General features: G+C 41.2%; 1 protein-coding gene across 1 annotated transcript in view; it reads left to right on the top strand.

Annotated features, from left to right (window-relative positions):
• The window catches only part of PPM1L (protein phosphatase, Mg2+/Mn2+ dependent 1L), a 188036-nt gene that overhangs the window by 121610 nt on the left and 49291 nt on the right, over positions 1-17135 (top strand). The window contains exon 2 of the mRNA XM_065410522.1: positions 9210-9384. Coding sequence (XP_065266594.1) covers positions 9210-9384 — 175 coding nt within the window. The remainder of the gene's footprint in view (positions 1-9209; positions 9385-17135) is intronic.

Below are 17135 nucleotides of genomic sequence, written 5' to 3'. Positions count from 1 at the left end.
TCCTAGGAAAAAGCCAGCTTTGGTGTGGTGCGAGGAAGGGGAGGGGAAGGGGTGGTTTAGTTTGGATATTAGGAAAAACTTTTTCACTAGGAGGGTGGTGAAGCACTGGAATGGGTTACCTAGGGAGATGGTGGAATCTCCTTCCTTAGAGGTTTTTAAGGTCAGGCTTGTCAAAGCCCTGGCTGGGATAATTTAGTTGGGGATTAGTCTTGCTTTGAGCAGGGGGTTGGACTAGATGACTTCCTGAGGTCCCTTCCAACCCTGATATTCTATGATTTAAAGAGAGAAAGAAATATATAAAGAAAGAAGAGGAGGCTGAAAGGTGTGGGGAGAAAACCTTGGTTATGTTTTTAAGCCATTCAACTAAAGGTGCATAATTAGACTTTAGCAAAAGAAATTTCAGAAATAAAGCAGCGCCGCACACCACTCAACCCAGCTGCTAGGGCAGAATTGCATGCCTACAAAGTACAAAGGCGATCAGTTAGTGCTACGGCTTTGTTTCCTGCAAATCACTGGGCGAGGATTCTTCATTCTGCCAGTTCCCTACATTGGAAATCAATTTTTATTATAAATGATGACCTCCCTTCCAGGTAATTAGATTCGTCAGTTGCCTTATATGTGAGCATGCTTATCATAACTGTTGTCTGCTGCATTAAAAATGGTGCACTCGTTTTTCACAGACTTTGAAGGGTCGCTAAGCATTTGCCTTCTTAATAAACAGTTTGTAATAAAGTAACTTGATCAGTTCTTGTACATGAAATCATTTACAAGTGTGCCCGTGGATGTGTCTTTTCTGTTTATGAGTATTATCTTATTCACAGTTTTGATGTTGGAACTACTCTGATTTTTAGAAAAGAGGCTTTCTCAATTGTGCATGGAAAGTTATGTAATTCAGTAGATGATATAAATGTTGTATTCCTCCTACCCAATTGCTCTCTATATTCAGCATTCGCATTACCATCTGTCAGTGATGATGGAGGATAGCAAGTAAGAGTTTGCAATGAGCAGATCCCCAGATCATTGTCAGTTTGAGAAGATTTGCCACAGATGAGTTTTTATTCTGATATATGTGGTTTAATGAGACTTGCTTAATTGCCCCACAGGCTGCTGGAGAAGTGGTTCAGAGTGTTCCATGTGTGAGAAATATTCAAGGTCAGTGAATTTGCATCAGTGAAAAGTTCTGAATTTTAAAGGTTGAACAGATTGGTAATTCCAGGCCATAAAAATTTTTGAGCTGTAGCAATCTGTGCAGAATGTGATAAAAATGAAGACGTATGTAACTTTCCTATACATATGGAGTTGTCTTTCACATATCAGATACTCTCCTCATCTTGTATATAACATCTCTGCCTGCCTCCATTTTAAGATGATTTTTAGTCACTGTTTGGACAATACCAAGATCCATTCACCCACCATTTGCAGTATTAGATATTGTCCAAAACAGCTCAAGAGCAATTTATAGTACTAGCAAGAGACAGGCAGGAAAGCACCCATAAATATATGAAAGATGGGTACAGTGTCTGAAATGTGATATATGGTATATAAGATATGCTGCCCTTTTCCTAGATTCCTCACTACTGATATTTGAATTCACCTGTTATAGTAAATCAGGGTGACTTTTCTCTGATCCAGTCGCCACTTGTCTTTTAGAATAGATTTAGGAAGAAACCTGGTAATTAACTGTTTCAGACTTTCACTTATACATGTCCAATGAGACTCCCAAACAGTCACACTACAGAAAAGGAGACCAATTTTCAGCAATGGGTTAGGCCATGTCTACTCTACCACTTATGTTGGCAAACCTTATGTTGCTCAGGGGTATGAAAGAAACACTCCCCTGACTGACATAAGTTTTGCCGACTTAAATGGAAGTGTGCACAATGCTATGTCAATGGAAGAGCTTCTCCCGCCAACATAGCTCGTTGGGAGTGGTTTAATTATGTCGATGAGAGAGCTGTCTCGCATCGGCACATAGCGGCTACACAAGAGATCGTACAATGGCGCAGCTGCATCAGTACAACTGTGCCACTTTAAGATCTCCTAGTGTAGACATAGCCTTAGTATGGATTTTCAAGCACTTTCAGTTTAAATATAGATTCTTCATCAAGTAAACAGACATGACATGGAAAAAACTGTAGCTGAGGGATGCTAATTACTCTTGGGATTCAGGTTATTACAGAGTGAGACATTTCCTAATATGATTTTAATGCAGGTTTATTCAAAGTGAATGGAGGGAAAATATATGATTTTGTGAATAACCTCTGCTTTCTTTATTGCATGATTTAAAAAAAATAAGTTATACTAATACACACACACACCCCTTTAAAATCAGTTAGGTACTTTTTGAGTGAATTGGAGTAGGGGCATTTAGGAATGGAGGTAAACCCAGTGAGAATTCAAGCTGTTGCATTTTCGAGTATTGGAAGTAAATGGATAGAAACATCCTCTCCCCCTAAGCAAATAATGGATTAATATAGATAAGCCTAGAAATGAGTCATTAATCTACATTTCTCAGTCATTCCTTTGAAGCAGTGATCTGTTTGAGGAAGGAGTTAGTGGATTTCTCCAAAATATATTACCAGGAAGTTACCAGAATTCAACACCTTGCTCAGTCCAATTCATAAGAATTTCCTAAACTCATGTCACAATGTTGAATGTCATGGGGGCAGTCAAAATAGGGTCAAGACATCTATATGTTTTGAGGACAGAATTAAACAGATCCATGTAACAGAGAGAATCGAGGCTTTATTAATCAAAGTGCTAGGTATTGCAGGTTTCCTGAGTCCACCGTTTTCTCAGGCTATGTGTGCTCTGATAGAGGATTTGACCTTTACAGGATTGTTCTGATAGAGGTGTATCTTCCGCCACTTCAAACAAACAAATCACAAGGTCTCATCCCAGGGCTCTTTTAGATCATAATTTTTCTTGTTTCTCTAGCTTTCTATTAAATGAGAAGTGAAGATGCTATAAACTGTGGACTGTAGAGAGTAGATATAGAATGGAAAGTTGTCTGTGAAGAAGACTACCATTGTTTACCTATGCCCAGTGGCTTCCAACCATTTTATAGATCTAGGAAAGGAATCTGTCATGTTTCATAGATAATGGTGAAATAAATTGTTTAGTATTGTATGTCACATGCTTCAAAAGAAACCAAAGACTTGTTACCTTTCACAGCTCACTTGCAGTGCGGAATGTTATTTCACCTTATCTATACCCTTAGATTGTACAGGAACGTACTAGAAGAGTCTATAAATCCAGTATATATCTACTTGTGCAGCTGTATCACTGAACAACCTGAGCTTCCCTCAAGATCAAGCCTTAATGCCTCTGTCAGGATACAGGCAAAATCTGTAAAGTTGCTCGAGAGTTGTTTTAGCAAAACCCACAAGAACTTGAATATTTATTGCATTTCACTCACAGTATGACTAATTAAAACCTGTCATGTTACACACAAGCAGGATTAGAAAGTATTTAGTTTATTATGGATGCATTTATTTGAATCAAGGCAAGCTACTGGAAGCATTCTTTTCTGTTGCAAGGTCTAGTTTTGTTTCGGATGTGTGCATAGACTCCCACTTAAGTCATTTGGAACTGTAGGACTGAATTTTAACATTTTCTGGTGACAAGGAAGTTTGTTCCTTTTTTACAAACCACAATATCTAGGACTACAGTACACAGAGAGAAGGGAAACCAGTTTTGAAGGAGTCTAGTAGGGGTGAACTGGATTCTGCACTGGCCTTTTTCTAGAGACCTGAGTTCAAATCATAATACAAATGGAAATGTGTTTTTGGTTGCATCATAGTCTTATAGACTTGCCTATGTCACAGAACCATCAGAAGAGTCTGTCTTGTCTTGTCTGGTCTCTTTACCCAGGACTAGATAAATAGGGGTGTGTCTGATCAGGATTAAAGTGCATTAGCGGAACTGTCTGTATGGAACTTTACACAGTTCCTACCCATACTGTGCCTGGTTTTAGTTAGTAGTATTTAATACTCCCTCAATTTCATAAGCACCATATTCTCTCACATTTTTAACTCTTCAGTGACTGAAAATAACCCCTCCCTTCTTTTAATAAGGACTTAAGCATAAAATTGCACATAGTGCTGTTGTCAGTACTAGCAAAAATTCAACTAAAGGCTTGCCTGTCACAGTGTAACAGGCTGTAACCCAACCCAGATTTTAATGTTCTGTAATTGAATACCTTGCAGTTCCTCCCTACTGAGCAAGTATATGCATCCTGACATTGTTTTTCCAAGGAGCCTGGAGCCAAAGAGCAGTTGTCAGAAGTTTAATGATATGCTACTGTAACAAAGATGAATTTCAAGGTAGACAGAAGTAAATTAAAGTATGTGCTGCTGCTGTTACTGCTGCCAGATTGTCATGTACATCCAGCTTCCTGCAAGGGCAATGAAACCTTGACTGTGCTAAAAGTATGACAGAATAGTAGCCCTCTGAAATACCCTTGCATGCAACAGCAAGGTGCTGACAAAGTTTCAGGAGGCTTGTGTTAACCTCTCTTGGGTTTAAATTATATACATAGTAGAAGAACCTGCAGATCTGATCTAAATTATTTTGCACATAATTCAGCCTTATTTCCCATTATTTTTTAAATATTATTTCTTCTCTTTTCACTGCTGTACCCTGGATTCATCTTACTCCCTTTGCTATCATGCAGTCCTCTAGCTAAAATGGTAGTTGATTGATATATTTTCTTTTGAGCTGGAACTCTTCTGCTGCTGGTTGTCATGGGAGGGTGCAGTTGGCACTTTCCTATGCTTAAAAGGCAAACACTGAGCTTCCGTCATATTCAAGACCGGTGTTCTGTAGAAGCCTAACGCCATTCCTGATCTATAGTCTCCCAGAAGGTAGCACAAAGTGTTGTTGTTATGCCATTGAGAAAGCCACTCCTTTCCCCCCCCCCCTTATTAAAAATAAATAAAATGCTGCCTTTTCAGTAGAGCTTGGGGAAAAATTATTTGTCCTATTCAGTTCAATGAAGCATGAAGATATTTCTTTGCTCAAATTACCATATTTCAATTGTTTTTATAATGAGTAGGAAATGTGATTTAATGAAATCAAAAGAATTTGAAAAATTCAGATTCCAGAATTGACTTTAGGAAAAACAGCCCTAAGACCTTTTTCGATTTTTTTCATGGGGAATCATGTTTATCATAGTTAAATACTATTCTGTTCTATACCATGCTAATCGCCGATAACCATCAAAATAATTTTTTAGTCTGGTCATAGTACTTATTTTAGTTTTTGAAACCTGTAGAGATTATCTATCAGACGTCTTAATTATTTAATTTTTTTTATGTCTACCATAGATGTAATATGTAAGGGCTGCAAGATTTGCATGTGTTTTTTCTTCTTCTTTAAGAAAAATGTATTGTACATGAAAGACTGAACAGATTTTTTTCAACAGTGTTTCAATTTCTACTTTAGTCTCCCCTTCAGATTTTGTTTTCAGGTCATCCTATAAGTAGTCTTTCATGTGTGCATGTCATCGCTTGTTTAAATAACCAAGTGGTGTCTGTCTGCCTTTCTTGGCTTCAGAAGGTTAAAGAATTGTCTAATTTCTTCCCTGGTAAGTATAATACCTCAGTATGACAGTGGTTTCCTGAGATCTGTTTGGAAATATAAATCACATAATTTTTTTCTGTACCTTTCAAAAATGTACCCAGTTTAAGAGTGAATGTTGAAGTATTATGTTATCTTCAGATTATAATGACATGTACTGAAATGGCTGATCTCAACTTGGCAAGTTTTGAAGGGGCTGTATAATCATCCTGATGAGAAATATACATACATTACATAGTAAATTTATGTTGTAAGGAGGGTTTTCTGGCCAAAGTTCTGTTATTTGTATCCTTCATTTTAGAATTGTCTCAGTAGGATAATACAAAAATATCCTTATAGAAAGCATAAACTGTTTTCAAAGAAGAATTAAATGTAAATGTCTGAACTTGACACCAAGATAGGGAGAGGCTAATTACTTTATGGTGTATCTTTTGGCTTTCCAGTGCTATGAGAAAATGACTATTAAAACCTAGCATGAGGTATGTTGTACTCATGGAGTGAGTTCTTTTACATTTTATGGAATAATGTTACAGGGGAACCTCGCTACAACGCGCCCCGCGATAATGCGAATTCAGTTATAACGCGGGGCGAGTTTGGCCCCGGCGGCTGCAGCGGGCATGGGGCGAGTCCGGCGGGCGCGGGGCGTTTGGGATCTATGCCCCGGCGGCTGCAGCAGGAGCGACTCTCCCTGCAGCCCCTGCGGGCCCCTGCGGTTCTCACCTCTGTCCCCAGCAGGGCCGGCTCCAGCCCGCCCCGGCAGCTGCAGCGGGCGGTCCGGCCGGGAGAGCGGGGCGGGGCTGCGGGGCTGCCGCGGTCCGGCCAGGAGAGCGGGGCTGCCACGGTCTGGCCGGGGTCGCGGGGTGGGGCTGCCGCGCTCCGGCCAGCGCTTCGGCCGGCGTCGCGGGGCTGCGGGGCTGCTGCGCTCCGGCCGGCGCTCTGGCCAGGGGAGCGGGGCCCCCGAAGACGACCGCCGCCGGGGCCAATCGGCCTAAAGCCGGCCCTGCTGGCCGCCCCCCTTCTCTCTCTCCCCCCCGCTCCCTTCCTCCCGCTAGCCAGGGCGCACACTCTGCTGCAAACTGAACACAAGTACAGTGGAACCCCGCTATAACGCGACCCCGCATTTACCGCGATTGAATTTTTTGGACCCCAATGATCGCGTTATAGCGGGGTTCCACTGTATTTGTTCTGCACTGCCAGGTTGCAGACAAATTGAACACAACTACAATGATATTTTAAGGTGTAATTTAATCACCAACTGACTTAGGAATACTAACTATAAACCTGGGAAGTGTGTATGTGCAGAACTAAAGAGGTAACTTCTGATCAGTCTTGGGCCTGAAATATTTCCATCTTTTTTGATACTAGCAGGGAAGCCCAAGCACTCAGCAATGGCCTTTGCCACATCTTTCCTTTCCAGCCCTGTTGGTATGACAGGAGCAAAAATCTCATGCCTAGAGAGGAGAAGGATTTTCTGTTTGAGTGGTGTTCATGAAAGGTTCCAGCACTGGAAAAGAGAAAGCTATCCTGTATTTCTCTATGGAAGACAGTATCAGAGCAGCCTTCCCCCACACTGACTCAACAAAGTATCTCATCCTTCATCTGAAGGAACCACCTCTAATAGTAAGAGAGTAACTGATACTAATGATAAGAGTACCTATTAGTTTAATACTGACAGTGATTTCAGTGATGTGGACATACATTCGGTCATTATCGATTGCCGGTTAAATTTTAGCTCAAAACCCTCTAATTTGGTACAACCATGCCACCATGTGTTAATTTGCTTCTTTCTGGCATTTATTGGGCATACTGTGGTATTCTTTTATGTTTTTTGCTGTGTAGTGTTCCTGTGTGCTTCTACCTTCCTTCCCAGAGCTGAGTGCATTTTAACAGTGGGAAAAGTGGTTGCTTTGTATGATTTGACGGGTGCTTTTAAGTTCACATAAGATGCTACCTACTCATTGTGTGATGTAATATTTTGTGTGTGTGTGCGCGCCTATGTACATTAGCAAATTTAGCTATTGTTGTAAATGACTGGTCAAGCATGGGTAACTGAATTACTGAACCCAAATGTTACACCATAAACTTCATGCTGATGAATTTAAATATGCCTCAACTAGAGCTGAATCAAGTCACTTCAGTATCTCTCTAATTCACTACAATTCTCTAGGGGCCATTCCATCAACGAATGTGTGTGACTCCCAGTTACACTAATGGACGTGAAAAGTACAGAGAAAAGTGTTATACTTAATTCCAACCTTATTGTATTCAGACTAGTCTTTGTGCAAGGTGCATCATTTAAATATAGTGTTTTCAGGCTCTGATTATGGCTGAGTCGTAGCTAGTCCATGGTTAAGGTTGAAATTTGCCATTGATTGATTGATTTGATTGCATTACTTTAGCACCTAGGAGCTCCAGCCACTGACCAATACCACATTGTATTAGGTACTGTACAAACACAGAATAAAAAGATGGTCCAGGAACTAAATCTATATGCACAGATAATATAGGCCACTACCTTTTGGAAGGAGCATGCCAAATTATGTGATTTAGAAATCCACATTAATACGGTGTGGCTCTGTGTCATCCTCTGGTGGCTAGAGTACATACAAAGATTTATGATTGCTGCTGCAGTCAGGCTGGTAGACCCGGTTCTGTAGTTCAGGTAGTAGAGACTCATGCTTTTACTTCCCAAGTCCCCAGGTTCACGCCCTGAAGATTACCCAAATAGTAGAGGTTAAAAATTGTTATAATCTAATCTATGTTTGATGGCCCTTATAGGTGATTAGTTTGGTGGGTCCCAATTCCAGCCCCTATGTGTATGTCCACACAGCAAAGAAAAACCTGTGGCTAGCCCATGCCAGCTGACTTGGGTTTGTGAGGCTCTGGCTACGGGGCTGTTTCTTTGCTGTGTATGTGTCTGGGCTCGGGCTGGAGACCAAGGTCTGGGCCCTCCAATCTCACTGGGTCCTTGAGCCCGGGTGCCAGCCTGAGTTCAAAAGGACACACAGCAATGAATCAGCCCCGGAAGCCCTCGTCGGCTGGCATGGCCAGACATAGGGGTTTCTTTGGTGTGTAGACATGCCTTATGCCACAAACTCACCGCTGTGCTTTGCACAAGATTTTAAGTTCTTTGGATCAGAGACTCTCTCTTACTATGTATGTAGTGCCTAGCACCGTGGAATCCTGATCTCAGTTGGATTCTCAAGCAACAGCTCCAGCAGCGGATGCCAAAATCACATTACTCGCAATAAATTTCTGGAAGTTAGCAACAATAGTGTTCACTTTCACATTGGGGGTTGGCAGGGGGAGCTCAAAAATCAGAAGACAGACCAAACCCCATGATTTTTTAATATTAAAAACACCATGATTTTTAGGGGCCTGAGTCATGGTTTTGGCAATTTTGGGGGATGGCAGTGCTAAGTGTGAATGTTATCTTAAGTAATTTCCTTTTTTTTTTTTTTATAAAAAGAGTTTGCAGTGTGAAGAAATATATTGGAGGAACATTAACTCTTAAATTTAAAAAGATTGTGTGTGGGGAAGGGGGGAGAGGTTAGGAGGAATGTAGATAAAGCTGTCCAGAAGAAGTTGCACTAAGAGCTAATTGACGCATTTGGTTCTTTTCTGTATAGTCAGCAGCAGAATATGTGAAGTCCCGCCTGCCTGAAGTCCTGAAACAACATCTTCAAGACTATGAGAAAGACAAAGAGAATAGTGTGTTGTCTTACCAAACCATCCTGGAACAGCAAATTCTGTCAATTGACCGAGAAATGCTGGAAAAATTGACTGTATCCTATGATGAAGCAGGTATATTCACATTTCTTTCTATGTTGCAACTAATGTTAAAAATGGATCAGCTTTCCTTCAGTCTTGAAATTCCTTTAAGTAGCTAGTGGTTGTGTTGGAAAATTTAAAGTTCGGCCTCAAAGTTATGAAGTGACTCAGTAACACATTTCTTCAACTAAAATCAAGGAAATGCCCCAATTCAAGGGTTGAATACCACATAGCTGGAAGAACAGCTATTTTGCTAATGATGGTTTTGTCCTTTTTAACATACTGTTGTTGATTGATTGATCTACTCTTACTTTTGTAATGTATCTCCAAATTTTGTTATCTTGTAGCGAAGTTCAGATCAGTCTATCTGTGCTACCTTCTGCAGTAATAATGCAACTGTTCCTAAACTGTAAGCCCCAAATTTGACATTGTTACTGTTGTTTGCTTATTATTATTAATTATTATTGTTATATTTTATTTATTTTATATTACCAGAAATGTGCTAAGCATTTTCCTAAACAAAATAGAAAGGCATGGATCCTGTCCTGAGGACAGCACAGTCTAAATTTTAGATGTGACATGACAAGAGAGGGTAGCCAAGAGTAGAGAGGTGATGAGGTGACAGAAGACATGAGTTTATAGCAATGCAATCATGTGGTTCTTCAGTTCTGGCATTTGCACATCTTGATAGTTCAAACAGGGTTTATTTATTGTTTATTTTTTAATGTTTGTTATTATTTACTAGCTTCTTTTCTTAATCCAGTTGGTAAGGCACTCCATTTCAAATACAGTGTTTCTCAAACTGGGGTCCATGGACACCTGGGGGCCCACAAGGCTACTCCAGAGGGTCTGCTGGCCCCCCGATCAACTCCTCCCCCCCCCACTCCTCTCCCTTCCTCCCAGCACTTCCTGCATACCAGGGAACAGCTGTTCCGTGGCGTGCAGGAGGTGCTGGGAGAGAGGGGGAGGAGCGGAGATGGGGCGTGCTCAGGGGAGGAGGTGGAAAGAAGAATTTTGGGAAACTGGGTACAGCATTTACATGCTGATACACAGAAGCTAACTTTCAAAAATAGCTATCAATGTGCATCATGTATCTAGCCCAGGGAGTCCTACCCTCTGGAACCCTAACCTTTACCCTCTGAAACCATAATTCTAGTCCGGGGAGTTGAGGATATGTCCTGAGGATATTATTTGAGTTTAAAGGAATGTTTTATATCCAGTCCTCTTATCTCCCAGTTTTTCTTATCAAAACCATCTATCATCTTTTTTGTAAGCTATCCAAAAAACTCTGCTTGTTTCAACAGTTATTAATTGATATACTTAGTCTGACATCATTAATGATGCTACTGCACAAACAAGGAATCAAATAAAAGGGGACCTTATTTGTTTCAGTATTAAAATAGTTGGGGGGGTGTATGTACGTGTCTACCAATATACAAATATTTTAAGACCCTGATCCTAGAGTTGAATCTATAAGGATGGACCCTTGCACCTGTGCAGAGCCCTGTTGATATCACTGGGACTTTGCCTGGACATAAGGATCTACCCATAATGATGCAGTTGCAGAATTAGGAACACTGTATGCATTTTTGTGTATATTACAATTTTGTGTGGCAGATTTTGTATGGACTGGTTTCATTCTGTGTGTGTGTGTGTGTGTGTGTGTGTGTGTGTGTTAAAAATATACCATATATTTCTACAAACCCAAATGTATTTTGATGGCATCATTAGTAAATAATACATAATGTAAAAATAACATAATCTTAATAACTATTTACTACTTGCATAATACTAATCAAGAATGTTTGTGCAGAATAATTTAAATGCTAAACAAAATACATTAATGAAAACTGCTTTTACAGATGCCATTAAAATGCAGTCTGTTAGTCATTGAAGAAATAGCAAACTTCCTGATCATATTTTTCCTCCATCTTCATTTCAGTAAGGAAATGAATAGTTTGCACATTTTCACACAGGGTTGTGTACTACAATTTTGAATACCCCTTTTGTTTTGTTTTTTAAAAAGCATAGATATGGAAGATTCACACAAAAATATCCTTGCCTGCAGCAACTTGCCATCCTTTATGAACAAAGCTATTTAACATATATTCTATATTGTTTCTGTTGTATCATGTCAGTAAGCAAATACTGTTTAGGCTTTTCAGTTTTTTTAGCTGTCTTAGTTTAGATGGACATAATTGGGGAAATTAATTTGGATTTTTTTTATTTCCATGGCTTCTTGAATATTTGGCCCTTGCTGCTACTGTAGGAGGTTTAATTAGTATATAAATTATTATAAATAAAATGTGGGTGTCTTAGATCAGGCTGCAGTAGGAATTTGGAGGTATTCACATGTTCCGTGTTAATCAATAGCTGGTCACAGTTTCAGGATTCTGTTATTCATATGTTCTTGATTCAAAGTTAACCTGCTTCTGCTGACTTTAATCCCTTTATTCTCCTCTACCAGATGTACTATCTATCTATTTCAACATAAATAACTTCATGTCCATTGTGACAGGTCTACCTAAACTGATTTGTTGGTATTTCTTACGTAGCCTGATAGAGTAGCCAGTGAAGCAATAGAACCACAAACTCAGGAGGTGCTAGCTGCCCAAAAACCTCTGCAATAAATGTTTTGTCACATAGGTAGTGATGAGGAGGTTCTAGCACATAATAATGCAGAAGAAATTTTTAGAGAAAACACATTAAAATAACCCCAGAGGTTATTGGAGAAGGACTCTTCATAGTGTGAGAGAGAATTCTTAATGAGCAGCTTCTGAACTACCACCCCGATTCCTAGATTGTTTTCCTCTCTGGACTGTTTCATTGTAGGTCCTCTGTCTGTCTCAAGTATATGGTTTCTGTTACCATAGTGTCTGAGCAACACACATTCACAGCACCCTGGCAAGATTGGGAACGTCCTGTTATTCCTCATTTTACAGATAGCATCTCTGCCGCTAAGTGACTTGCACAAAGTCACACAGGAACCCTGTGGCAGAGATCCAGGCAAGCGCCCCACTGGACCATCCTTCCTTTCAATATCTATTCCTCTTATGTCTAGTCTCTCACAAAAAAGAATAGTTAGGAAGAAGTGGCTACATCTATCAACAGTGTGACGGGTTGGATCACAGAAATCCCCTTGGGGCTGCCAACTGATGTGCCAAGACTACTTCTGCCCCTGCTTTACCTGCCAGCTTGGGACTCCAGAGCCCTGCCTGGCTGTGCCAGACACACTTGCCATCCACAAACACATCCAGGTCTGAACCATGTCCCACAAACTGCAAGCTTAACTGAAAGCAGTTTAAGAAGTGTTCCTGTCTTTAACACTCAGATGCCCAACTCCCAATGGGGTCCAAACCCCAAATAAATCCATTTTACCCTGTATAGAGCTTAGACAGGGTAAACTCATAAATTGTTCGCCTTCTATAACACTGATAGAGAGATATGCACAGCTGTTTGCCCTTCCCCTCCCCCCAGTATCAGTGCATACTCTGGGTTAAATAATAAGTAAAAAGTGACTTTATTAAATACAGAAAGTAGGATTTAAGTGGTTCCAAGTAGTAACAGACAGAACAAAGTGAATTACCAAGTAAAATAAAATAAAACACGCAAGTCTATGCCTAATACATTAAGAAAACTGAATACAGATAAAACCTCACCCTCAGAGGTGTTCCAGTAAGTTTCCTTTTACAGACTAGTCTCCTTCTAGTCTGGGTTCAGCAATCACTCATACCCCCTGTGGTTACTGTCCTTTGCTCCAGTTTCTTTCAGGTATCCTTTGGGGTGGAGCTGCTGTCTCTTGAGCCATCTGAAGACAAAATGGAGGGGTCTCCCACGGGCTTAAATAGACTTTCTCTTGTGTGTGGAAACTCCCTCCTCTCCCCTATGCAAAGTCAAGCTCCAAGATGGAGTTTTGAAGTCACATGGGCAAGTCACATGTCCATGCATGACTCAATTTTTACAGGCAGCAGCCATTGCCCACATGCTATCTTGAATGTCTCCAGGAACACTTCTTATGTGGATTGGAGCCTTCCAAGATCCATTGTTCGTTAAGTGTTTCTTGATTGGGCACTTAATTTGCACATTCCTTTCTCAAGAAGCTGACCAAATGCTTTACTAAGGTGTCACGGAGTGTGGGGGGACACAAGGCCCTGCACCCCCGGCTTCCTGCGATTCACCATGACCCTCAGCCAGCCAGTAAAGCAGGTTTATTTAGACGACAGGAACACAGTCCAAGACAGGTCTTGCAGGCACAGACAACAGGATCCCCCCCAGTTAGGTCCATCTTGGGGTCCCAGGGCCCCACAGCCCCCTTGGGAGGTCAGAGCCCTGTCTGCCTCCCAGCCATTCCACCAGCCAGCTCCTGACACTCTCTCTCTAGCCTTTGTTCAGTTTCCCGGGCAAAGGTGTCACCTGGCCTCTAACCCCTTCCTGGGTTCTGATGTTACATGCTCAGGTATTCTCCCTCGGTCAGTCTCCCCTCCCCCAATGCAGACTATCCTAGCCACACTCCCCTGTCAGCATTCAAAGACCACAGTAAGAACAGTCCCAGTTCGTCACATAAGGCTACTTAAAAATCAAGCAAGTACACAGCCAATATTCATAACTTCCAATACAAAAATGATACATGCATACAAATAGGATGAATAGATTCAGTAGATCATAACCTTTACAGAGATATGTTACATGGCATATGTAGCATAAAACATATTCCAGTTATGTCATATTTACATTCATAAGCATATTTCCATAAAGCCTTAGGGGGGTGCACTGTCACAAACAGCACCAGACTAGAGAAGATAATAGAAAATTTGAAGAACATAGTCCTGACTTTCTAACTGTAGATCTTTTTAGAATAATTTCTGAACCCCTCTTTCCCATTTGTTAGAGAAGACCTTTAACCATAACCCAGAACAGAGACCTGAAATCTTGAATCCCAACTGGAACAGAATTTCAGGGGAAGGAGGGGAGGAGTCATTAATCTTTTAATTTCATCCTTCCTGTGGAAAGATTAGCATGAATGCTAAATGTAGGGGTTGAAACACTTTTTCCCACAGAATTTAAATTTACGCCTTACCACCATAGGCCCAATTTTTGACAGGTATCAACCAATGCACTTTCTCATTTTGCAGAGCTCATTGTTTGCTCATATGAGCAAAGTAGGGTGTAGGTGGTGAAAATGAATGCCAGATGCATTTGTAGAGGCATTGTGAAAATGTCACACAACGTTTTTGGTAAATTCTAGAAACGTTGATTACATCACAAAAAAAACCCTAGCTTTTCTAGTTTTTCCTTCACCATCCATCATGCGTTAGTTCAGATATTTGTAAATTCTTTTTTGCATGCACATCAGTGTATTGGGATGTAATTTACTGGAAAATATGCTGACTCCATATAGGCAAGTCCATAATTGATTTTTACCCAGTAATAATCTACCTGACTAATCTCCTAATAATTACCATCATCCAAGTTTCTCTTGGTTGAATCAACTTTGGAAAAACCAAATACACAGTAGTGACACATTTGAATTATTTTTCTTACAACTTTGTACTCATGCTTTAGAAGCCAGATTTATTTACTTCATCTGCTTTGTTTATACTCTTGCCCACAGGATCACTTGCCCACTGATTCTTTTTAACTACTTTGATCTCGGAAACTCTCAATTACAATACCATTTGCAGATTATACATACTATGTACTAAAAAGATATTTAGGTTCTTGAAGGGCAAAGTACTTAACATGACCAGCAAAGGATTTTTTTTAAATTGTACCTTTAATTCTGCTTGTGTTCTATTTTAAAAATATCTGAAAGACCAAGTTTGGTCTTCCCTGGTTTCTCTGGAGGAGCTTGGATTTCTCAGGATGGTATTATGAGGTCTTAACTGGGACTTCCATTCTCCAAAATGTTAATTACTTGTTGATATTAAATAGTTTATAACAAAAACAAAGCTACCAATCCTATAGTCATCTGTTTTTAGTCACTGTGATTCATAGAGATTTGTTAAGAAGAAAAAAGTAGTTGAGAAAACTGACAATTCTTGTTGGATGGATGAGAAAAAAACACATTGTTTTCCTTTATTGAAAAATACATGTTTGTGCAATGGAAAACGGTGCAAATATTTGGGGATTTAAATGCTGAAATGAAGCATTTGTGCAGAGTAACTCTATACACAACTAAGTTAGAAAAGTCTCTCAATGTATAATACATTTTAAAAATAATACCTACAGCAACACACTGTAAACCAAGAGCCAATATTTAGAGCCATAATCAGGAAGAAATACCTCTAATGGTTAAAACATTGAGCTGGAGCTGGCTTAGCATTCTAATCAAGTCACTTGTTTACTGATGTAAGCAGAGTCAGGATGAGCTCTACCCTGACATCTGGTGGTGAATTATGGCGAGTGTGGAAAAGAACTCCAGGGGCTGATCTTGTTTGCATAGGCACACCCACTCGCCTGGCATAAAACAACAGCAACTGAAAGTGGTTACTTTGGCTGGTGTGGGATCCCCAGTTTCTCTATTATTGGGGCAGGAAGAATAAAGTTTTGTTACCCTGATTCTGTGAATCAAGGCCAGTGGAACTGTTGTATGACAGAAGGACTGAGTGAGTCCTTCACCCTTACCTAAGTAGCACTTGCTTGACAAGGGGCATGGGTTACAAAACCCAGTGAATTGAGAGAGGATGGGGACAGGCATTTGTACCTGATGGTATGGGCCCCTTCTGAGGGTTTGAAACACCAACTGCACCACCTCCTCTCTCCACTGTTGAATGTCAGAGCTAACTTTGATTCCCTTAGGAGTCTAGTTACAGGCTGCTGAGCTGAATTCACTTTGGGCCAATGGTGCACCAGCACTGGGGCTCCCCTACTATACTATGAGCTGAAATCGCTAAGAGCTGAAATCACAAAAGAGCTACAGTTATTAAGAGCTGAGATCACTGAGTGCTGTGTTAACTAGTGGGGGAGCCTGAAGCTATATTGCTCAGCAGCTGGCGGAGCAATTTGTGGGGACGACTGGAGGAGCAGCGAGCGGCGTGGAGCCTTGCGGGGCCGGTTGGAGTGGCCCAAGGAACGGCGAGCGGAGCTGTTTGCGGGGACGGCTGGAACGGCTCACAGGTCGGTGAGCAGAGCGGAGTGGAGCGGAGCGGCTTGTAGAGCGGAGCAGTTCGTGGGATGGCAGGAAAGTGGACTGGCTCGTGGTGAAGGCTGCGGCGGAACCCCCATGGAGAAAACAGACGGCTGGCCAGCCTTGGCTCACGTAAGGTGCCCCTTAACACCCTGTGTGCCCCCCCCCTTTTACTCTGGGGCTGCACTGACCAGGGACAGAGACTTTGGGGGTTGTTGGACTTTTGGGACTTTGGGTGGTTGCTGGACCCAAGAGACTTTGGGGGTGTTGGACTTTGGGGACTCTGGGTGATTTTTGGGTTGCTGGATTCAAGAACCAAAGGGAAAGGACACAGCCCAATTTGCGGGGGTGGGTTTTGCTCATGGTTTGTGTTATGAATCCTGTTCGTGGTGTTTTTCCAATTTTATGCTGATGTCGTTTACCTCATGTTATTAAACATTTTCTGCTACACTCAGACTCCGTGCTTGCGAGAGGGGAAGTATTGCCTCTTAGAGGTACCCAGGGGGGTGGTATGTAATTGTCCCAGGTCACTGGGTGGGGGCTCGAGCCGGTTTTGCATTGCGTTATTGAAACGGAACCCCTAGATACAGAACCCGGCCCTTGTTGCTGCCTACTTAGATGGGCAGAAGGGTTACACTACAAAAGAAGTAAATGATGC

This window comes from Emys orbicularis, chromosome 9, assembly GCF_028017835.1.
Source record: "Emys orbicularis isolate rEmyOrb1 chromosome 9, rEmyOrb1.hap1, whole genome shotgun sequence".
Classification (NCBI taxonomy): Eukaryota; Metazoa; Chordata; order Testudines; family Emydidae; genus Emys; species Emys orbicularis.
This window is presented reverse-complemented; position numbering and strand designations above follow the sequence as displayed.